The following is a 24,399-nucleotide window of genomic DNA, read 5'->3' as shown; positions in this document are numbered from 1 at the left end:
GCTGAATGGTTTCCTTCTGCACTGTAGGGATTCGATGATTCAAGGAGGTAGCTAACTACCACCTTCTTAAGGGCAATAAATACTAGCCTTGCCAGTGATGCAGTGATTCCAAGAATAAATATAAACAAGTCTTGGTCCCTAAGGAACCAGATATAAGGGTCACGTTAGGGAGAATTATTAGGGTGAGACAGAGTAACCGTTTTTAATAGGGATTAGGATATCAAAGCTGGAGGTGAGTGTGTGGTTATGAGATCAATACGTGCAGAAACAGTGTAGTGTATGGAGGTTAAAGGCAAGATAGTTGAGATTTCAAAGAGCAGCAAAATGCACAGCTGAGAGTTGAATTTCCATACTAATGTTTCTCTAAACCTGAAAGATATATAAAATAGGCTTTGACAAACTTCAAGCTGGGATAAACGAACAATGTGCATTCTGACGAAGGGTCATCCAGACTCGAACCATTGCCTCTATTCTCTCTCCACAGATGCTGTCAGACCTGCTGACATTTTCCAGCATTTTCTGTTTTTTTGTTTCAGATTCCAGAATCTGCAGTATTTTGCTTTTATCTTGATATTATAACCATTGGCTGAGGAATCTATAGTATCATTCATTTCCATTCACTCCCGGTGTAATCCTTGTGGGGGAATTGGCACGTTTTCACCTTTTGTGGCTTTTGCTTTACCACAAATCAACTTCAACATTACATGAATCAACAGGCAAATAATAATTAAACTAAAAAGGTAAATTTAACTTTGAATAGTCTTACACAAGCACCCACATCAAGCTCTGAATAAACGTGACAGCACATGCAATCTCAGAGTAGAATTTTAACAACCGATGCATAAAAATACCAAAAGCCCTATTACTTTGGTTGGAGCTCAATCATGTTCATGACATCAGACATAACATTGGAGACAATATTAAGTAAAATATGCTGTTTAATTTGTGATTGACCCAACAAAGGGAAATTTAATAGAAAGTAAAATAAAAAGAACACACAAAATATAAAGCGAGGTTGAATTCAAGGAATGTTGTATCAAACAGACCATTAACAAGTATTGAGGTTTTTTTCTCTATATTAAGTATGATTTTAGATATTTTACTGGCCTTTACACTGATGAGAAAACATCAACCTTTCCTCATGTAATAGGACAGCATTTAATATGTGGCACTTTTGTACCACCAAATGTCTAAGATTTGGGTTTATAAACAGGAACATCTTTGTCACACAATGATGGGCATCCCTTGATTATGTCAGCAGCCTTCTCAGCCAACATGATTGTGGGGGCATTTAGGTTGCCACTAACAACACTTGGCATTATAGAAGAATCTACAACCCGTAAGTTCTCCACCCCTATAACTCTAGTCTCAGGGTCAACAACTGCCATGGGATCAGAAGGTTGGCCCATTTTACAGGTGCACGATGGATGGTATGCACTATCAGCCTTTTCTCTCACAAAAGCATCAATCTCCTTATCCGACTGTGCATGGCTGCCAGGTGTGATCTCTCGACCACGGTACCTATCAAAGGCCTTTTGAGCAAAAATCTCCCTAGTTAGCTTCACCGATTGACGAAGTTCCAGGACATCAGTTTCTGCAAAATGAAGAATTATATAAATGAAACAAAAGTATATAATTTGCTGCAAATATGTAAAATACAAATACAGCAGAAGCTTATTTTCATTTAGATTAATATACTTTGTCTAACAAGGGCAGCATTCTACAACTTAGGGTGGGATTTTACGACCTTGCTCGGGCGAGATTGTAAAATCCCACCCGAGGCCAATGGAGATTTCCGTTCTGCGAGCCTCGATGTGGTAAAATTCCAGCCTAAGATTTTCATTTCTTTAAAAATTCCGAACAAGAAAAAAAGTTCAACATTTAAACATTAGCTGGAATTTTCTGGCTGTTCACACCGGCGAGATCTTCTTGACCTGCCGACGGCACAGCCTGTTGTGGGTTTCCCGGTGGTGTGGTGACAGCAGCAGGACCAGAAGATCATGCTGCTGGTGAACGACACGCTGCCCCTCACCACGAGAATCACGCCGTGGGGAGATCAGAGAATCCCACCCCATTAGCAGAATTTGGCAGACTGCCAGGGCCAAAGCTGAGAATTCTATAAGTGGCGATACCTGGGGCTCAGGGAACTGGCAGCTCAACAGCCATTTCTCAAGCTGTAGCTGCAAGGAGAAGGCACCTCAATGGCCAGGCACACTTAAGAGATTTCAGGTAGGTTAAGGAAGCTGTGATTGGTGACGGGGCATCATGGAGCACGGGGAGCATTGTTGCTGCTGAGGCAGCCATTGTTGCTGGGGGTAGGTGCGTTAGGGTCCTCTCCCTGGAGCTTTCTGGGAGGTCTCCATGTGCATTCTGTCAACTTCATCACCGCTGGCAAGATGCGTAGAGGCAGCAAGATGTCAGGATGTCTTTGCAGAATCTTGCCAGCCTTTCTGCCTCCCAACCCATCCCAGAAGGGCCTGTAAAATGCCACCCATTGAAGCTAGCCAATACTGGGGAACCACGATATAACGCTGGCTATTTTCAAACAAAATCAGCTTTTTCTTCCAAAAAGATTATGCCACATCAGCATATTTGTTGAAGCATTATACAAATATATAAGAATAGTAAGCTATGACTGTAAAATAGAAAAAAACCCACCGGTAGATAAGTAGTTTGGTTCAATAATTGGATGGTCTTTAGGGTTTGCACTCTTCAGCTTCAGCCAACCAACACTTGTGGGTCTCATTGGGCCCACATGAACCTAACAGATGTCAAATGAAAAAAAGGGATCAATTTTGCTGTGTACGTCATCCTATAATTCTATTTCTTTAAAGCTTCAATTTGTGCTGTACAAAATATAAAAAGTTAAACTTAATACAGTGTCAAATATAATCATTTACAATACCTTCAGAAGGAAGCGGGACTTTATAACTTTCTGCTTAAAATTCAGAATAGGTGGACTTTCAATGGTAAATCACTGAGTCAAGTCCCGACACAATTTTAGTCCCGCAAACAATCTCCTTTTTGGATATTAACAGGATGATGACAAGATAATAATCTACTTCCATAATATTTGGCTGATCCCAAGAATAACTTTCATCCATTCCCAAGGTTTTCCATTAGTATGGCAAGCCTTGAATAGTCTTGTTAGCTTTCAACAGATTATACAAACTCATTAACCTGTTTGTACTTCGTTTTATTTTCTCTTCATTTTAGTTCCGTGGATGGGGAAGAGCGCTCAAAGAATTTCATGCCTCAGTTATTACTGTGCTGTGCATCAAACAGTAACAATGTCATGTTTTTAACCCATCTTCTATTCAATGTTAACCTAATTGACACTGATCTTAACCCCCGCAACTACACTTATCATAGAATCATAGAAACCCTACAGTGCAGCAACAGGCCATTCGGCCCATTGAGTCTGCACCGACCACAATCCCACCCAGGCCCGACTCCCATATCCTATACATTTACCCGCTAATCCCTCTAACCTACGCATCTCAGGACACTAAGGGGCAATTTTAGCATAGCCAATCAACCTAATCCACACATCTTTGGACTGTGAGAGGAAACCGGAGCACCCGGAGTAAACCCACGCAGACACGAGGAGAATGTGCAAACTCCACACAGACAGTGACCCAAGCCGGGAATCGAACCCAGGTCCCTGGAGCTGTGAAGCAACAGTGCTAACCACTGTGCTACCGTGCTGCTCTATTTTGATTTAATCTTTCTCTGCCTTCTCAGAATTTAGTAACCATTGCACTCAGTAAACTTTTCAAATCAATATCTTTAATCCCATCATCAGCACTGACAGTTTAAAAAGAAAATTCAATAAGATCAATTGTGACAGAACAAGAAAAAGGTTGTTCACTTTTATTGTAATTGTTATAAATCCTGTAGATAATGATAACTTTAAAAAAAGAATTCAAACTTCCAGTTGATAGCTGAAAAGATGAAACAAGAAGATTACATACAACAACCGACTAAAATCACTCTTGACTAAACACTACTGTAGGCAACTCATAAACTACATAACTAAACTTTCCCCTTTTACTTTTAATACAAAAACCCACTTAACAGGTATACTTCACACTGCTCCTTTAAATGCACATTTGCTTTTCCCTAACCCAGACCTGTGTTCTTAGTGATGATTCTTAGCTCCCGATGGTTTACATCCATTCCTTTCCCTTCCCAGCCTGACCATTTTTAACCCAGAACTGTCTTCCTCAGTGGCGCCTCCTCTTGGAGACCCTCAAGCACAATCCTCTAGCCTCATTTCAAATTCTCATGAGTTTGTCCTTTTCATTTTGAGGGTGAACTTCCACCCGCATTCCTGAGCAGTGAAATATTGAGACTCTTGGGGCGGGATTTTCCGGCTGTGCTCGCCCCAAAACTGGAAAATCCCACCTGAGGTCAGCTGACCTTTCCATGCTCCGCCCCTCGCCCACTACGATTCCCGTGGCGGGCAGAATGGGAAAATATGTCCCCTGGACTCCAGCTGCCTTCTCTCGGATCCTGGAAGATTGTTTTTTTTATTAAAAAAGAAGCTTGCAACCCGACTGCACGATAGTTCCCTATGGGCTCTAATCCCTCTTAAAGTCCATCTCCATGGCATGGGGAAGCAGTGGGGTTGTGGTATCGTCACTGGACTAGTAATCCAGAAACCCAAGGTTCAAATCCCACCAGGGCAGATGGTGAAATTTGAATTCAAAATAAATCTGGAATTAAAAGTCTAATGTAAATTATTATAAAAACCCATCTGGTTCACTAATGTCCTTTAGGGAAGGAAATCTGTTGTCCATACCTGGTCTGGCCTGTATGTGACTCCAGATCAACAGCAAGATGGTTGGTTCAAACACCCTCAAGATGGGCAATAAATGGCTGGCCCAGCCAGTGACGTCCACATCCCATGAATGCATTAAAAACATGTAAGCCATGGTCCCTATACCCAGGTAGAAATGCTAATCAGTTATCCATGAGACCTCAACTCTCTTTTAGAAATAAATGGACAGTTTAAAGTACAACTGTTAACAACCTGGCATTTTCAAAACTTTCCTGAATATTGATGACTAGCAATCTGTAAACACAGATGCAATTCTTTTTGGAAAAATCTTGCTGGCTAATGCAGAAATGGAACCTGCAACCTTGGCATTATTAGCATCACACTCTAACCATCTATAGTCTCTGATCCTTACTGTATCTCATCAGTAACAGGCTAGCAATCTGAAAATGACCTACTTATTCCTACTCTTTGTTTGCTGTCCTTCAACCAATCTATCTGTGCTAAATATTGAGTGTTCCATGAATTTTTCTCTTGTGTAAAAGCTTTTATGCTGCATCTTTCCAAATGCCTTTGCAAAATACAAACACCCACTGGTTCCCCTTTGTCTACTTTGCTAAGTGCATATGCAAAAGCTCTAATCGATTTTTAAATAAAATTTTCCTTTCAGAAAACAATTTTACTCTAATTATATTAAGATTTTCTAAATTACATTGAACCCACTTCCTTATGAGTTCCATATTTTCTCGATGTCTGATGCCAGATTAATTGGTCTGCGTTCAATTTTGCTCTCCTTTTTTGAATCGCCGTGTTACTTTAGTTACCTTATGAGGCCACTCCTGAACCGAGGAAAATTTGAAAGTTCACAACCAATGCATCCACTATTTTTGGGGCTATCTCTTATAGAACGCTAGGACATAGGCCATCAGGGTCCAGGAGGAATATTTTTGGCTTTTAGTCCTATTAATTACCATTAAATCTCTACTCTTTTCAGTCACGCTTTGCTCATCCATATCAAAATTGCTACACTGCTCTATGGCCTTGACTTTTAGATTTATAAATAGTCTCTCACCTCCAATAGAAGGTAAAAACTTAGAACTCATTAACACTTGTTTTTGGATCTGTTGGAAATGGGAGTAAATTGTTGCTGAGTTTGTCAACAACAGGGGTGACTGGGAGCCACCAATGTGGTAATATGGGATAGCTGACATGTGGGGCTGCACAATGGTTAGCATTGCTGCCTCACAGCGCCAGGGACCCGGGTTCAATTCTGGCCTCAGGTGTGTGAAGTTTGCATGTTCTCCCCATGTCTGCGTGGGTTTCCTCTGGGTGCTCCGGTTTCCTCCCACATTCCAAAGATGTGCGGGTTAGGTTGATTGGCCATACTAAATTGCCTCTTAAGTGTCAGGGGGACTAGCAGGGTAAATATGTGGGGTTACAGGGATAGGCCCTGGGTAGGATTGGTGCAGGCTCAATGATCAAATGGCCTCCTCCTGCATTGTAGGGATTCTATGAGAAATGGTGCCCTCTCTTCTCTGTGCTCCCCAAGTATATCCTTCCATCTGCGGGGGCGGGGTGGGGGGGGTGGTGATTCTCTTCCAGCAGCTGAGCAGCAAAGGGCTGGAAAGTAGTTAGTCTCACAGCTCCAGGGACCCGGGTTCGATTCCAGCCTTGGGAGACCATCTGTCTGGAGTTTGCATGTTCTTCCCGTGTCTGCATGGGTTTCCTCCGGGTGCTATGGTTTCCTCCCACAATCCAAAGATATGCAGACAAGATGGATTGGCCACGTTAAATTATCTGTCAAGTGTCCAAACACGTGTAGGTTAGGTGGATTAGCCATGGTGAATCTGTGAGATAACGAGCATAGGAGTGGGGGAGTGGGCCTGGGTTAGATGCTCTTTTAGAGAGTCAGTGCAGACTCGATGGGCGGAATGGCCTCCTTCTGCATTGTAGGGATTCCATGTTATGCTTTTTCCTTGTTTAAAAATGATTGGCCTTAATCACACTCCTGTGTTTCCATTTTAGAGTTTGCTGTTTTGTAAGCTTAATGTACGCAGTCTTTCAAACAAAATCTTTTCGTTATCTAGGAAATAATCAAAGGAAAAGAAAGGATGGTGTTCAATTAGTTTGGAACCAGACAGAGTTTACAACAATACTTGGCTGCAGTTGCAATTCATGGGTGTTTTTCTTTTGCAGCTGTTAAAGTCTAACTGCTCAACTTCCTTTTAAGTTAAATGTGGGGCATTTGAACTCTCCAAAAAACTTCAATCAGAATGATCTTTGTACAGATCTTTCACTACAGCGCGTTGTACAATTTACAGATTATTTTCAGAGATGAAAATGCATGTTTTAAACTTGAAATTGTTCCGATAAAATATGACTAAATTCAGATAGAATGAACTAATCATCATGGATCACTTCTGAACTGCTGGCAATGAACAAATTGAACAAGTTCCAAGTTTTATGTACTTGCTCCAACAGCACAGAGATAATGTTCTGTTTATTCTTTCATGAGATATGAGTGTCGTCGACATGGCCAGCATTTATTGCCCATCCCCAATTGCCCTCGAGAAGATGGTGGTGAGCTGACTCTTGAACCGCTGTAGTCCCTGAGGTGTAGGTACGCCCACTGTGATGTTAGGGAGGGAGTTCCAGGATTTTGACCCAGCGACAGTAAAGGAACGGTGATATGTTTCTGAGTCAGGATGATGTGCGAGTTGGAGGGGAAATTCCAGGGAGTGGTGTTCCCAGGCATCTGTTACCCTTATCCTGCTAGATGGTAGCAATCGTGTATTTGGAAGATGACTTTGAAGGAGCCTTGCTGAGTTCCTGCAATGCCTCTTGTTGATGGTACATACTGCTGCCACTGTCCGTCGGGTAGTAGAGGGAGTGAATGTTTGTGGATTGGGTGCCAATCAAGCGGCCTGCTTTGTCTCGGATGTTGTCATGTTTCTTTTGAGTTTTGTTAGAGTTTCACTTATCCAGGTCAGTGGAAAACATTCCATCACAATCCTTGTAGATGGTGGACAGGTTTTGGGAAGTCAGGAGATGCGTTACTTGCTGCAGGGAACCCATAACAGATCAGGGCCCACCTTTGGATGCCTGCCAAAGTCACCACTGTCAACAGGAAATTGCAGTCAGCAGGTTGCTTCCACCTCAGCTGCTATACCTCATCGTAATAGTGGGGTTAGAAAAATTAGAAAGTATTGAGTGTGTACTGATGGCACAGACGTTCACTGGCTGCATACAGTTGTCACTTTTATAAATGTATGTTGAATCTATCCACCTCCAGGGCTCATGGATTCCATTTTTATTCACTTGATTCAATGTTTCACAGTCATTTAAGGGTCGGGAATGTTGCCCCTCAATGTAGCCCCATCAGGAACTTCAACTGCATAAATTCTCTCACATTTTCACCACAGAGTAGTCTATAAATCCACATCAGGCAATGCACATTATTGGTGACATTACTGCCTGCCTGGCCAATACATCTGTCAACCTCTTCTCGCAGGAAGCATGTTTTGACCGCGGGAGAGGTGCTCGTCAAAGTTACGGATTGTAATGCTGCTGTTGCAATGATGTCAGTTGTTTGTGAATGGCACGAGTAGTCATCGTCTCATTGGATTCATCTCTTCAATGTGTCGTCAAGAATGACTTTTACTGTGTGAGAAACTGTTTCTGAACACTGTGGTGTAAGCCGTCAAAGTCCATAGGCTTTGATGCCTCTCTGCAGGAAGATGTCGTGTCCGCGATTAATGCCAATTGACCTTTTTTGGTGACTTGTATTCTCCGTACACATGATGCTGAACTGGCCAAGTAAAGATCCAACAGGCATCTTAGACTTGACTGCAAGGGTTAGCGTGTATGGTTTCAGAGGTGTGTGTCCAGCTTGATGAAACACTGTTTCCTGTGCTCCCACAATCTTTATTTGGACTTGAATGGTTCCTTCGCAAGGTTTTAAGTTGTCCTTGGGTAAAATCACAGCACTCAACTTGATGTGGAATTCAATGTTCTCATGAGCTGTACCGTCCCGAGGACTAAGAAGCTCCGAATGCGAGGCAAATCCAACTTTGAAGCCTCGGCAGAGTCCATGTAGGAAAGAATTACTCACTGACTGTTGTGTTGAGAATAAGTTTTGCTCTAATGCACAGGTCTTCCAGGACAGAGACTTGTCAGACTTCTGGCGAATGCAGGGTCCCGAGTGGTTGCACCTCAGACAACCGTTTTCCTGATACGACACTCGCGGCGAAGAAAATGTAAACAAACCTCAAAACATTCCTGCATGATCTTGATGGTAATGGTTGCTGCTTCGTGATGTGTGATTGGTGATGGGGGCGGGGACAGCAGCATAATGATATCTCAACATTCTGCAGTGTGGAGAGCTGACAATGGGACATACGGTGCTCTCCTGATGAGCTTTCCATCTGGTATTGACTGAAGGAGTGACATGTGAGATCAGGACACCTTACTGATCAGGTGTCAGACTGATACGAGTACATCCCTGTGTAGTTGGTAAGCTGCCAAGCATTTTACCGTAGTACGGGTGAAAGCACTGTACTGTGTGGAGTTGCCAGAGGACTTGCGAGAACATGCTGTTCAGGCTCTGCAGCAGCTACAGAATTTCTTGGGAGATAAAAGGTGGCGGGGCCTTTCAGGCAGCAACGACAAAATAAATGAACTACTGTGAGAATATGTCTGCATTTAATCCTCCCAGAACCTTATAGCTATCGGATTAGCCTGTTTCCCTGCATTGTTCCTGTACGATGACCTCTTCATGTGGCTTGTCTACATCCTGATGTTCGCAATTGAGCCGATTGGTCATCAATAATAATAACTATCTCCATTTGTGCTAGGTATGACTCCAGCCAGTGGAGAGTCGCTGTCTCAGATTTACCCGATGTGGGTTCCAACTGTAATTCCATTCCTCATATTTTCAATCCACCCAGGATTACAAGCATCTCCGGCACATACAACCCTCCTTGAACTGTCGTTCTCATTGCATTCTGAGATTCACACTCAGTGCTATGTACTGCCACATGTACAACTTTAACCTCTCTCTTTTGCAGCATCAACTCACCCTCTCTCAAAGCTGTCCTTGTCCCCAGTTCCATTTAATTCTTTGGGCCTGATTTTACCATTTTGAGTCTAAGTGCCGAATCTGGGCGTCAACTAGATCCGTGCCTGGAATCCTCTTTCCAGCGCGCCCATACGCGTTTTGCCGGCTCCGGTTCGATTCGCGCTGTGGGCGGGGCTTAGCGCTGGCGGACCGATCGGAGCTCTGAACTGCGCATGCGCAGTTCGAAAAAAATCTGACAGAGTGTGCCCGGGCACGAAAGAAAAAAAAAGCGGAAAGCGGAGAGAGCGGCTCTCTGACGGTCATCCTCTGGTCGGGGGGGGGGGGGGGGGGGGGGGGGTGCGATTCCTTGCTAAGAAGATGAAGCAGAACCGGCCGATTCCACAGAGGATCCGCATGAAAACCGGCTACAAGATCAGTACAAGTCCAAGAGGAGACACTGGAGAAGGACCAAGCTGGGCCTGTAAAGGGATACACCATCACTGCTACACTACCAGCCACAGATTACTCTTCCCTGCAGGAGCAAGAGTGCGGGAGAGATGGCTGTGGCTGGTAGTGTAGCAGTGATGGTGTATCCCTTTACAGGCCCAGCCTGGTCCTTCTCCAGTGTCTCCTCTTGGACTTGTACTGATCTTGTAGCCGGTTTTCATGCGGATCCACTGTGGAATCGGCCGGTTCTGCTTCATCTTCTTAGCGAGGAATCACTTCATCCTGAAGGTTTTGTGGGATGGCATGGCCGCACGTCCACTCCGGGAGATTCGTTCCTCCGGTGGGGTGGAGGGATCGCCCGCAGAGTGGCAGCGGACCCCCCTCCCCATCCCGGACCAGAGGATGATCTGGGTCCCACCCCCCTCCGACCAAAGGATGATCTGGGTCCCGCCCCCTTCTCCTCCTTCACCCCCCCTCACCAGAGGATGACCTGGGTCAGAGAGCCGTTGCAGTCTCTGACCCCGCTCTTTGGAAGCTGCAGCGATGACTTCAGACTTTTATTTTGCAGGTCGCTTACAGCGCGGATGCGGAACGGACCAGAAAACAGTAAAGTAGGATTTGGCGGTAGGGTTGGGCACGCGGTTCATTAAGTCGATTTAAATGCATGCAAGTGCATTGAAATCGTCGGGCCGCCCAATTCGGGCGTGGGCCGGACCCGCGCCCGAATCGGGTGTTGGTAAAGCCGCGATCTGCTCGGAATCGGGTGCCGATCGCGGTATAGGCCCGACGCCCAACTTTACCGCGATTTCGCGCCCGTTTTCGGGCCCCTTGTCTCATCCCACACCTTAACAAGAAGCTTTTTCTCTTCCTTTCAGGTGTTAAGGAACACAAGCTCCAGTAACTTACAGATGTCAATCCCATCCGGGCCCCTCCACACCTTTCCATCTCTCTGACCCCACTCTTCCTCCTAATCCAGCCCTTGTCATGTATTCACTGTACCATCTGACCTGCCCTCTCTGGTGCTGAATCTTCAGTGAAGGACTCAGTTTTATCCCCTTACGCCCTCACCTCAATGAATTTCGGGCTTGGCACGATGTTGAACTCTTTACCTTCATCTCCGTGCTCACTTCTTTGGGCATGAGTCCTCCCATCCTGCCTTTTCAACAGATCCGCCTCCAGTTCTTTCCTAAACTGGATTCCTCCCTCTCGCCCTCTACCTGCTCTTTTTATTGAGAATTATCAGCATGACATTGGCCGTCTCAATTTCTCTACTCCTCACATCGAGTCCAACCTGTCTACTTTTGAACTTGCTGCGCTCCTTTCTCTCAAATCCAACTGTGACTTTGCTATCAAACCTCCAGACAAGGGTGGTGCTGTTGCTCGACGTACTGATCTTTACCTCGGAGAGGCTGAACGCCAACTCCCAGACACTTCCTCCTACCTCCCCCTGGACCATGACCCCATCACTGAATACCAAGCCATTGTTTCCAGGACTGTCACTGACCTGATCACCTCTGGAGATCTTCCCTCTACAGCTTTCAACCGTAACAATCCCCCAACCCCAAACAGCCCGCTTCTTCCTCCTTCCCAAAATCCACAAACAGGACTGTCTCAGTAGACCCATTGTATCAGCCTGTTCCAGCCCCACTGAACTCATTTCCTCCTACCTTGATGCTATTCTCACTCCTCTTCCCACCTACATCCACAATTCCTCTAATGCCCTATGGCACATCAACAATATCCAGCTTCATGGCCAAATCACCTCCTCTTCACTACGGACATCCAATCCCTCTAAACCTCCATCCCCCACCAGGTGGGTCTCAGGGCTCTCCTTGAGCAGAGGCCGGAACAATCCCCGTAATCCCTGTCCACCACCATTCTCCTCCACCTGGTTGAACTTGTTCTCTCACTCAACAATTTCTCCTTTAACTTGCCTCACTTCCTGCAAAGAAAAGGTGTGGCCATGGGCCCCAGTGATGCCTGTCTTTTTGTGGGGTATGTGAAACATTCCTTGTTACGATCCTACTCAGGTCCTCTCCAACGACACTTTTTCCATTACATTGATGACTATAGTGGTGCCACTTCATGCTTTCATCTGGATGTGGAAATATTTATCGATTTTGGTTCCAATTTCCACCCCTCTCACCTTCACATGATCCATCTCTGAAACTTCCCTTAGCTTCCTTGACCACTATGTCTCCAATTCTGGTGATAGACTGACCACCAATATTCATCACAAACCCACCGACTCCTACAGCTACCTTGACTGCAGCTCCCTGTAAGGACACCATCCCATTCTCCCAATTTCTCCACCGCTGCGTCTGTTCCGATGATGCCACCTTCGAAAACACCGCTTCTGACACATCTGCTTTTTTCCTCAACCGAGGTTCCTCCCACCCCATCATGTTGACAAGGCCCATAACTGTGTCCAACCCAACTCCCACACCTCTGTCCTCACCCCTTTCCCTCCCTCCTGGAAACATGACAGGGCACATTTTGTCCTCAATTTTCACTACACTAGCCTCCACATCCTCCTCTGCCATTTCCTCTAACCTTATGGTGGCACAGTGGTTAGCACTGCTGCCTCACAGCACCAGTGACCCGGGTTCGATTCCCAGCTTGGGTGACTGTGTGGAGTTTGCACGTTTGTCTGCGTGGGTTTCCTCCGGGTTCCTCCCACATTCTGAAAGACATGCTGGTTAGGTGCATTGACCCGAACAGGTGCCGGAATGTGGTGACTAGGGGAATTTCACAGTAACTTCATTATAGTGTTAATGTAAACCTTACTTGTGGCTAATAAATAAACGTTACTTTAAAACTCCAGCATGATTCCACCACTAACACACCTTCCCCTCACCCCTCAGAATGGGGGGGATTGTGGAGAGAGAGATTGGTGATCAGTGGGGGTCTCGATGAATAGATTGGAGGGAAGTCCGGAGATCATCGCGCGTTAAGTGGTTAGGGTGGGATCAGTCGCAATCAGAAGGAGGCTTCTGATGGAGACGGGGTGCTCTTTCCCGCCCAAAATCTTTATTTCCGAGTTCCCCCCATGGTGCTACAGTCTGCCGACCAGCCTAACAATTGAGGCTGAGAGGAAATGGCCCTTAGGTGTCCATTAATTGGCCACTTTAAGAGCCTTAACTAAGACAATGTTGAGCTTCCTGTCCAAGGCCCTGTCCACTCCAGTTTAACATCGGGGTCAGAGTGGGGAGGAGCCCAGAGAGAATCCTGGCCAAGCAGCAATTTCACACTCTCTCCTCCCTCAGAAATTCTAGCTCTGGTAACAGAAAAGAACTAAAGGCAGAATCCAAATAAAAACGTTTCACAAAGGAGCAAATATTTACATGATTTTCCTCATGGAGCACAATCAATAATTCACCAAACTAAAAATAGTGTAAACTTGGGTCATTCTCCAAAGAATGCCATATAGACTTTCTTAGTGCTGCCAGTTACTTTGGAAAAAATACATTTTAATTCTATTTTTAAACCTACATTGAAACTAAATCAGTATATCTTTTCTAAATTTAGGGAATGCCCAAAACTCTTATTCTGATTTACGATCGACTTATGAACATAGAAAGACTTCAATGAAATATTAAATAAAATTATGACTGGGAGAAATATATGCATTTCCATTTCATACTAGTCAGACTACTGACATAATTCGCCACGACTGAAAGCTTCTGGTTCATGGTGATCAGTTGAACACAAACTAAATTGCAGCCTTTTATTTTTAAAATTACTCTTACTGCAACTATTAAAGACTCAACAGAATTTTGTGAATAATAATTTTAAACACATTACAAGTTGCAGTACTAATAACAGAAGTCACTGTAATGCTCTCACTGCTATATTTCATATGAATCGTAAAAGAGCACTGTTTTGTGGCTGTAAAGTACAACTTAATATCAATGCCAAGTGAGCTGAAGAAAGGTTATATTTTCTGTTAAATTTCAGACTATGTTTAATTGTGCTTATTTCAGCTTATAATCTTTAGAAAACTCCTCCAGAAAAAGGCCTCACCTGAAAAGCCTCCAGGTTAGGTGAGACCCTCCCATGGTCAATCACCTGTGACGGCAAAAAGTGGAACTGAATATCAGGATGAGTTGCACCAGGATGACTTCTGATAAACCCACCAGTTTCCAAGTGAGCAGTAGCTCCGTCGCCTGAAGAAGACATTTTGTATTAAAAATGATTTCATTTAGTAATGCAAACAGGCTGCTATTTCACTATAAGAATTGTTCAAATAGTATTTATATTCACAATGTTTCATAGTTGTTAAGACCCAGGCCAGTAACTCCAAGGTGTTTTATGAAGTTGGCCTAGTGCCTATGTTTTACATTTGATTTTGCCATGGGTGAGCATAAGGCGTTTCACTCTAGGTATGATTCAAGTGATCCACTAGGAAGCTTTTATCAAACAAAGTTTATTTAAGAACACAGTTAAAATATAACAAAAATAATTAGCATAACGTTTACCAATTACAAAATGTAAACATAACAGTATAACTCCTGACAGCTAGCTATCTCTGCTGTTCCAAGTTAAACAGCATCCCACAGACATAGACCCTTCTTCAGACTTAGCACAAAAAGCAAGTATGCTCGCGTGATGCTGGATTTGCAGCTTTTAACACTTATGTGAATTGGTCTTTTGAATGTTGGGTCAAATCTCTGAGGCTTCCCAGTCTTAGAACTTACAGAAAGCCTCTGGAGAGGGAGGGAGAGAGAGAGAGAGACACTGCTTTCATCCACCAGCTTCCAGCAACAACTGAGGAAAAAATACAAACTAAAAGCTTGGAATACTCTGTGAAAAAAGAGCTGTCCCTATGCATATCACCTAACCTCTCAATCAAGCTCACTCAGCATTGCCAAGGGACACTAAAAAGCACAGGACTTGCATTAGTTCAGAGTAAAGTCAGCATTCAGCATGATGTCCATTATATTGTTTCAGTAACAAAGGATACCAGTTGCAGACAACATGGTGACGACAAAATCCTAGAGACAAACATGATTAAAATACATTTCTTAAAGGCACAGTACTGTCACATCTCCCCCTTTGAGAAAGAAAATGAACCATCAATATTCAAAGATGGCTTCATTTTTCAAAACTGGTTTATTTCACACTACTAATACTCTACAATGGATATACATACATTTTGTAAAATCAAAACATGCAACATAACAGCATAATAGTTCATTTCAGTCCTTGTCTTCCACCATTGAACATTCCTTCTTCTCCCATCAAATTCGTGACACACTGCTGTTGTTCAGCTGTTTCATCGTTCCTTTCCAAAATTCTCCTTCAGTCCTTAATCCTGCTTTAATTCCAAGTCCGAGCTCAATTCTGTCATTACAATGATAAATTACCTCTGGCAATGTACTCACAGAGCTAGGCAGGATCAGGAGGATAAAACTTTATATGTGTATATTCAGGGCTATTCAGAAAAGTAATTTTATCTCTGTCCCTTTTGCTAATTGGCCTTAGCTCCTCCGTCAGGCAGTCGAACTCCTTTGTTTGCTCTGGATTTTCACCATTACTTTCTGCACACTCTTTGGTAAAGATACACAGTAGATCATCTTCCTTTGCATCAGAACGCATTGTGACCATGATACCAGAGATCACTGTGGCAGTTAAGTTACAGCAAAAACCACCATAATTTACTTGTACACCAGCTGTGTACAGTATTGTTTCACTGGGTATCCACATCTGTGCAAGCTGTACAGATTCAGTATCCCAGCAGTTCATTTGAAACAGTTTCAGTAAATAGTCTCATTTCATGTTGTTGTCCTTTTCTCTGATCTGCAGTAGTATAATCCTTTTGCTCCTCAATCTCCTTTTTGAGATCAGCCCTGACTGTTGATTCATCTACATTTTTCTTCGCATAGATGATGAGCTGTTTTTGACAATCCTGCAATTTATGTTCAGGTAATTTCAACAACTTAGGAACAGGTTCCAAAACTGTCAATTTGTCTTCTATCTGTCCCCACACCTGCTTGCTTTCTTTATTCACATTACTGTCCAGTAACTGGTTCTCCTTCTCCACCTTTACCAGTTTCACACAATTGATCCGAGACTTTCGGCTGCTGCATCTATGATCGAGTAAACATCAGCTTCTCCTTCTGAACCTGTGCCAGCTTTCAAGGGTTAAGCCTCTAAGATGTTGCTTAATTGAAACAGCACTGTCTACAACTACCTCATTCATAATTATTTTAGTACTTCCCAGTTTATTCCCACAGATCTCTCCATGTGATTTTAATAACTCTTTCAGATCATTTTGATCTTCCTCTGGAAGGTAACACAATAATTTATTCCAATTTCTGATAACTTCTTCATTGTCCAATTTAATTTGAGGAATGTCAAATTCAGAATAATCTGGATTTGGTTCTTCACTCTGAGTTGTAACCACCAACACATCCTGCTTCTGCTTTCCTTCCCCATCAAAATACCACTTTAGCACATTCACATGACATACTCTATGAAGTTTCCTTCTATCTGGTGCTCTTATCAAATAATTCACTTCACTCAATTTCCTTTCAATCTGATAAGCCCACTAAACCTTACTTTTAAAGGTTTGTCTACCACCGGTAAAATACTAAGACTTTATCTCCACTAGCGAAACTACAAATTTTTGATTTCTTATCCATTTCCTGTTTCATCACATGCTCTGCCACTTATGTTGTCTAGCCAACTTGTCTGCTCTATTCAATTTTTCTCTAAAATTTGACACATTGTCCAATAATATCATCTCAGAACACTGACTCACCAATTTCTCTTTAATCAAATTAAATGGTCCTCATACTTCATGACCAAAAATCTATTCAAATGGACTGACTTTAGCTGATTCTTTAGGTGCATCCCTAATTGCAAAAAGTACAAATGGAATTCCTTTATCCCAATCCCCCGGGATACTTTTGACAATAAGCCCTCAACATTGTCTTTAAAGTTTGATGCCAGGGTGGCATCTCTGCAAGTCTGTATGGGTACACAGCCGATTTAAATTATTTTATTCCTAAGATATCCATAACCTCCTTGAATAACTTTGATGTAAAATTTGATCCTTGATCTGATTGTATTTCTGTGGGTAGTCCATATCTAGTTAAAAAATTAAGCAACTCCACTCCAATCCTTTTAGCTGTAATATTGCATAATGGAATGGCCTCTGGAAATCTAGTAGACTCATCCATATGGTAAATAGATATTGATTCACACTTTTCATTTTAGGGAGGTGTCCTACACAAGCAATTAAGACCCTTGTGAAAGGTTCCTCAATGCTGGAATGGGTATTAAGGTTGCTGGTTTTAGTACTGCTTGAGGTTTCCCTATTACCTGACATATGTGACATGACCAGCAAACTTCAACCACATCTTTATGCAGCCCAGGCCAATAAAAATGTTTTTGTATTTTAGCTTGCATTTTCCTTACTCCCAAATGTCAACTCCTCCTGGTACCTCATGTGCCACCCACAACACATCCTCTCTATATCCTACTGGCAACACCACTTGATGAACATTTCTTCTGCATAAATATGTAAAGGTTTCCATTTCCTCATTCAGTTATCATTTTTAAGGTAATAACATTCCAACGCACAGTTTCTTCAACGTATACTTTCTGATACAACTATTTTATCTCTGTATCTTTCTGTTGTAAATCTGCCAACTTTCCTGAACTAAAAATATCCACTACATCCTCTACCTATTCTTGTTCTTTTTCAACCATCTGATCAAAAATGGTTTCCAACAATTGAACTTCAGCTTATTTTATCTTTACTCATCGATTGCTCCTCTTGTCTTAACCTGCGACTTTGTGACCTTGTTACTGCACAATCAGGAAAATGTCAGGATATGCGTCCTTTAACAACTCAGTTGTTTGATTTTCCACTGGCTTTTCGACCACAGTATCCAGCTATATCGTTACCCAAGATAAACTGTATCCCAAGTCAAGATAATTTCCCTATTACTCCTACTACCACATCTCCACTTTTCACTGGACTCTCCGACCTCATCTTATATAATGGAACATTACTCTTTTCACCCTGAATTTCACAAATTACCACCTATTCTGGCAATACTCCTTCCAAACTACATAACTCCTCATCCCTCACCATCAAAGAGTGAATAGCTCCCATATCCCTTAAAATTTTAACCTCTTTACCTATTCTTCCTGGGACACGAGTAAACTTTACCCATGCGAGTAAAATATTTAAAGATATCAGGCACCTTCTTATCAATCAACCCCTGACCAGGCTGTACATTCTTTTGCACCTCTTTAACTTTAACTGGGGTTTCCTTTACCACTTTAAAAAAACTCACTGGCTTATCCTGTTTTACCACATCGGTCTTTCCAGTGCTTTTCTTAAATTACCAGCACTGCGACTTTGCGCATCCTACTTTATTACAGTGAAAGCATCTGTGGCTTTTTATTTCTCTTCCACTCTCCAGTGTTTCCTTTTTAACCTGAGGTACACTGTCTTTGTTATTCCTCACAAGATCTCCTTTACCACCTGAGGATTTCTCTTTTCCCTAGTTTCTGTCCCTCACAGGCTGAAACTGATGTCAGAAACCAAACTTTGATTTATGAACTAATTCATAATCATCTGCCATTTCTGCTGCTGACCTCACAGTTTTAACCCTCTGCTCTTCCTCACGAGTTCTCACTGCTTCTGGAAGTAAACGTTTAAACTCCTCCAAAATAACCGTTTCTCTCAGAGCATCATACTCCATTTTCAAAGGCCTTATCCACTTTCAAAATTACTTTGTTTATCCTTTCAAATTCTATGTATGTTTGACCAGGTTCTTTCCTTAGATCTCTGAACGGTTGTCTGTAGGCCTTAGTGCCAGTTCCAAGATGGCTTTTTTCACCTCATCATTAGCCCCACAGACCTCCTCTGATAGAGATGCAAACACCTCACTAGCTCTATCTACCAACTTTGTTTAAATTAGCAATACCCAAACACTGTGGGTGCACCTACACCACATGGACTGCAATGGTTCAAGAAGGCAGCTCACCACCACCTTCTCAAGGTCAATGAGGGATGGACAATGAATGCCGGCCTAGGAAACAGAGCCCACATTCCTTGAATGATTTTTTTTATTGTGAAAATACAGCCCAATGTTTGTTTGATGGTTTCAGAAGTATTGGCAATTAGCAGATATAAAGCAAGCAATGCACAGTGAACAAAACAACCTTGCAACATAAGATATGGGCAGCATGGTAGCACAGTGGTTAGCACTGCTGCCTCACAGTGCCAGAGAACCAGGTTCAATTCCGGTCTTGTGTGACTGTTTGGGTGCAGTTTGCATGTTCTCCCTGTGTCAGTGTGGGTTTCCTCCGGGTGGTCCGGTTTTCTCCCATACTCCAAAGATGTGCAGGTTAGGTGGATTGGCCATGCCAAATTGTCCCTTCATGTCAGGGGCTTGCAGGGTAAATACGTGAAGTTAAGGGGATAGGGCCTGGGTGGGATTGTTGTCGGTGCACTCAAATGGCCTCCTTTGGCACTGTAGGGATTCTATATGGTGTAAAAGCCATTAAACATATTCCTGCTGACATCTCGTACATAATTTGCATTACAATGCCCTATCTTTGGCCTGCTTCTTCTCTTAAGGGAAATGAATAATGACAGTAAAGTCAGTAAAACCGTAATTTTTTAATCAAAGTTTTTCAAGATATTGAGAGGGACAGATAGGGTAGATAGAGAGAAAATGTTACAGCAGCGTGGGGAGTCTTGGGTTAAGGGATATTGTTTAAAAATTATAGCTCGCACTTTCAGAAGCAAAATGAGGAAACACTTTTTAACACAAAAGGGTGGTAGAAGTTTGAAACTTTCTTCAGGAACCACAGTGGGTGCTAGATCAATTGTAAATTTTAAATCTGAAGTTGATAGATTTTTGTTACACTAAAGTATCAAGGATATGGATATATAGAGTTGGATTGCAGATCAACAATGAATGAATGATGGAAGTATTCCAAGTATTAAATGGCCTATTCCTATGATCCTAAAATAATGACGCTTATGTCAAGATTCAAGTACTGGAAGGAAACAAAAATTTACCTGTGAATTTCCAAAGCCATTCCAGGCCAACTTTGACCATCTGGACGGATTTTTGGGATTGATATAGAGTAATCGGTTCAGTGCATTCTTGCTGCACGTATAGTTCTAGATGATCTTGCAGATTCTGGCCAACACCTAGAAGCAAAACAGTTTCTTTAAAGTGAACAGTTTTGTTTAACTAACCACAGCAACCATCACCAGAGAACAAACTATATCAAATTAACTAATTTAATGCCTTTATTTCTCTGAATAATTCAATTATTACCAGGACGATGGCAAACAACAGGAATGCCCAGTGCTTTAAGGTCATCTGCATTACCAATGCCAGATAACATAAGAAGCTGGGGTGAGTTAATTGAGCCTCCACTTATGATCACTTCCTTGTTGGCATAGGCCTAAGGAGATAAAACGTAAATAATTAACTGGAATACTGGGTCCACATCATCAATGCTTAAGTTAAGCCTCTTCATTCCATGTTTTAAAAAATTCAAGCACATCATCTAAAGAAAATGTAGAACATTAGAAGTGGTGAATTACCTTTAGATCTAGGATAGCCCTTGAACGCAACCCAATCCAAGCATGGGGCCAATGTGAAACAAACCACCAGCATAAAAAGAGGCTGATTGACCATCTCCTTCAGAAACTAGCCATATAGAAATCTGGTACTAAGGTCTGTGATAACATGACATTTCTTTTCCAGATCTACACAGCCACATAAACATATAATCATGGATAAGGAATGAACAACTCCCTGGAACAATCTTAATTTTATCTCTAAATATTTACTATCCTGGTGCATCTTAATGGGCAAAGCGAGGGGAGGCCAGATTTATAATAATAAAAGAACCAGAGGAAGTTAAAGAATTGTCTTTTTGGATAGCGAGTTTTTATGATCCAGAATGCACTGTCTGAAAGGATGGCAGAAGCAAATTTAGTCATAAACTTTCCAATGAGAATTGGATATATACTTGAAAAGAAATAATTTGAGGGCTGTGGGCAAGTGGAACTAACTGGACAGCTCTGTCAAAGAGCAGGTTTAAGCACAATGCGATGAAGCGTCACCTCCTGTGCTGTATTCTATATTAACTTATTTCATTAAAAAATAAATCAATTTTTAAAGAGAATATTTTGTATTGTATTGTGGCACAGTGGTTAGTACTGCTGCCTCACAGCGCCAGGGACCCGGGTTCGATTCCCGGTTTCGGTCACTGTCTGTACGGAGTCTGCACGTTCTCCAAGTGTCTGCATGGGTTCCCTCCAGGTGCTCCGGTTTCGTCTCTCAGTCCCAAAGACGTGCTGGTTAGAGGTGCAGTGGCCATTTAAATTCTCCCTCAGTGTATCCAAACAGGTGCCGGAGTGTGGCGAATAGGGGATTTTCACAGTAACTTCACTGCAGCGTTAACGTAAGCCTGCCTGTGACACTAATGAACAAAGTTTAAGCTTAAACTCGCCAGTTCCATTCCTCTCTTTAACTGTCCTGGTAATGTACATTATTGTTTTGATCTGTTATATACTGTCTTTATATTATTCTTATTTTAAATGAGAAAAGCTAATGAAATTTATTCTTCGGCTTTTCTGCAAAAAATCTTAGGGAGGGAAGAAAACTTGAGTTAAAACTTGCTAGAAGCTGAAGAAAAAAATCCTCATTATCACTGCTTGAAGGTGTTTTACCAAATGCACCTGAAGGTATGCTGCACATGCTCAGATAGTACAAGGTGCTTGGAAGAGTTGGAAGCTTTCAACTGAAAGAAAATTCGATGGATAAATTTCTAACATCATTTGTAGGTAATTTTTGTCTGACAATTCCTGGAACATTGACATACAACATTCAATTAAAATGCATTCTCAAGCATGAGTACTTTACACAAGCAAACTATGATTAGAATGAAACACAACAATGTCAAATAAATGTAATGCTCCACTACCTTTATTGGTAATCCACTTTGAACATATTCAACGCCAACAGCTTTAGTGCCATCAAACAAAATTCTAATTACAAATGTCTTTTCCTCTGCTGTTACGTTTCTGCGTACCAAGGCAGGTCGCAAATAGGCACTAGCTGCACTCCATCTTTTTCCTGAAATTCAGAACATTTTTATTGTAAGTAATGAACAACTAACTATTCATGCTTGCATGATTTTTTTTGTAACGACAGGACAGGATAGAAATGCATCACAGATTTTGTTAACCAAGATTTTTGTAAAACGTCCCTATAGTTGGCACAGCTTAGGGTCTTTAGACATTTTCACAAAATTCATACCTTCATAATTATTTTGCAATCGCATATGGCATACAATTTAATATATTTCCACTTACATTGCACTCACATGGTGCATATGGCATACTTTGGTTTACATTTGTGTCCCACACCAAGGGTATCAAAGTTATAGCCTACATACAATCCCCAAAGTGCAGGCAACTCAGTTTTATTTGCGTTTTTTGTTGTTGAATTGCGTAACTTGAATTTCAAAAGTATAAAAGAGCTTTAACAAAGGTAAACTGAGCACAGCTGAGTGATGTGGTGGATTGGTCCGAAATCAGAAAATCAAGATGGGGGCGACAGCAGCAATTTGAGTTACATGAAAAATAAAGGGAAAGTGGATATAAACTTTCTTGGCTTGATTTTCATCGCCCAATGTTGGTAAATATCAGATTGCCAAACAATGAGCTTGTTGTTGTTTTCATGGAAAAACAATTTTCCTTTGCCTTCCTGACCTCGTACCAATTTCATGTGGCCTTCTGCACAGGTTGGAATGGCCTCGGGTGCAGAATATACATCCGTTCCCGGGTTGGGGTCCTCATTGTGAGAACCACAGGAAAATTGCCCCCCCCCCCAATTTGCGTGCGCTGGTTTGGATTTTGGAAGCCCTACAAAAACAGATCTCCTTGGAGAGATCCAGAAGTCTGCTGAGAAGTCGGGAAAAATCTGAAAGGCAAGTGTAAAATGTTCTGACACCTTCAAAATGTCACTAGTAGATGCTGTATTGTAATGTAGATGAGTTTTAATGCAGTGACTCATCATAGAGATCTGTCCTGAAACGTAAATTGACCATCATTGTTTAAGTGTAACCTATCCCTAAATTTTTCTCTTGCTTTACCTGTCGCTCCTCACATTTTCAACAGCATAAAGACCATTACATCCCTTCCTCTCTTCACTTCCAAATACAAAAAATAAGTCATATTGGATTCAAAACATTAACGCTGTTTTCTCTTCATTAATGTTGCCAGACCCGCTAAGTTTTTCCAGCACTTTGGTTTTATTTCAGATTGCCAGCATCTGCAGTATTTTGCTTTTCTTCAGGAGAATGGGTACTCTGACCTTTGGTAATTTAAACCTTGATAAGCCAAATGCCAAAGTTAAATTTAAAGTTAAAGTTAATTTAAACCTTGATAAGCCAAAGTCCTGAGGACTGTACATAGTAAATACAGGATGCATGACTATAGAGGGTACATGGAGGTGTCTTAAGTGATCTGAAGGGGCATAAGGGTGGCATGGAGTGACATGACCAGTCTGAGGGGTCATTGTGGCATGGAGGGTAAGATGGCATGGGTGATTTGAGGGTGCATGGAGTGGCATTGGAGGTGGGTGGGAGTGGGGGTGAAGGGTAAAATTTAAGGGCTTTTAAATGATGTGCTAGGTGCTGTGTTGGAGAACTGGGATGGTCCTTCTAAAAAGCTCACCTCCACACTCCTCATGGACTCATCATGGCTTACAAAACGCACCATGAAACCAACTGTGGCAAAGACAAAAGTCCCAGGCAAAGTCTCACAAGTCAGGTGTGCATTTCAGAAGATGGAAGAACGGGAAGTTCAGGTTTTCCTGAGTCCACAGGAAATTCTGGCCACATAAGCAACCCCTGGAATTCCACAACATGCATCCATATCGCCCAAAGTGACAAAAGCATGAACGACTCTGGCCTTCAGAAGAGAGATAGTATCTGTACATTGAAAATTGCACATGCGGATGCCATTTTTTGCAGTTACCACTGGATTAAATGGTCTTCAAAGACTACAAGAGAAGATGGCAAAATCCTTTTCAAAACAAATGAATTGGAATGCTAAATTCTC

At 42.3% G+C, this 24,399-nt stretch overlaps 1 protein-coding gene across 2 annotated transcripts in view; it reads right to left on the bottom strand.

Annotated features, from left to right (window-relative positions):
- Positions 1-920: 920 nt before the first annotated feature.
- Positions 921-24,399, bottom strand: part of chdh (choline dehydrogenase) — a 43,348-nt gene continuing 19,869 nt past the window's right edge. Inside the window, exons 3-8 of one of the 2 annotated variants that reach the window (XM_078209624.1) lie at positions 22,257-22,408; positions 20,597-20,726; positions 20,332-20,466; positions 14,307-14,449; positions 2,659-2,761; positions 921-1,594 (exon numbers count right to left, since the gene is read on the bottom strand). In XM_078209624.1, coding sequence (XP_078065750.1) covers positions 1,191-1,594; positions 2,659-2,761; positions 14,307-14,449; positions 20,332-20,466; positions 20,597-20,726; positions 22,257-22,408 — 1,067 coding nt within the window. In that variant the 3' untranslated portion in view covers positions 921-1,190. The remainder of the gene's footprint in view (positions 1,595-2,658; positions 2,762-14,306; positions 14,450-20,331; positions 20,467-20,596; positions 20,727-22,256; positions 22,409-24,399) is intronic. The other variant, XM_078209625.1, reaches the window with a different exon arrangement.

Source organism: Mustelus asterias, chromosome 3 (assembly GCF_964213995.1).
Source record: "Mustelus asterias chromosome 3, sMusAst1.hap1.1, whole genome shotgun sequence".
Classification (NCBI taxonomy): Eukaryota; Metazoa; Chordata; class Chondrichthyes; order Carcharhiniformes; family Triakidae; genus Mustelus; species Mustelus asterias.
This window is presented reverse-complemented; position numbering and strand designations above follow the sequence as displayed.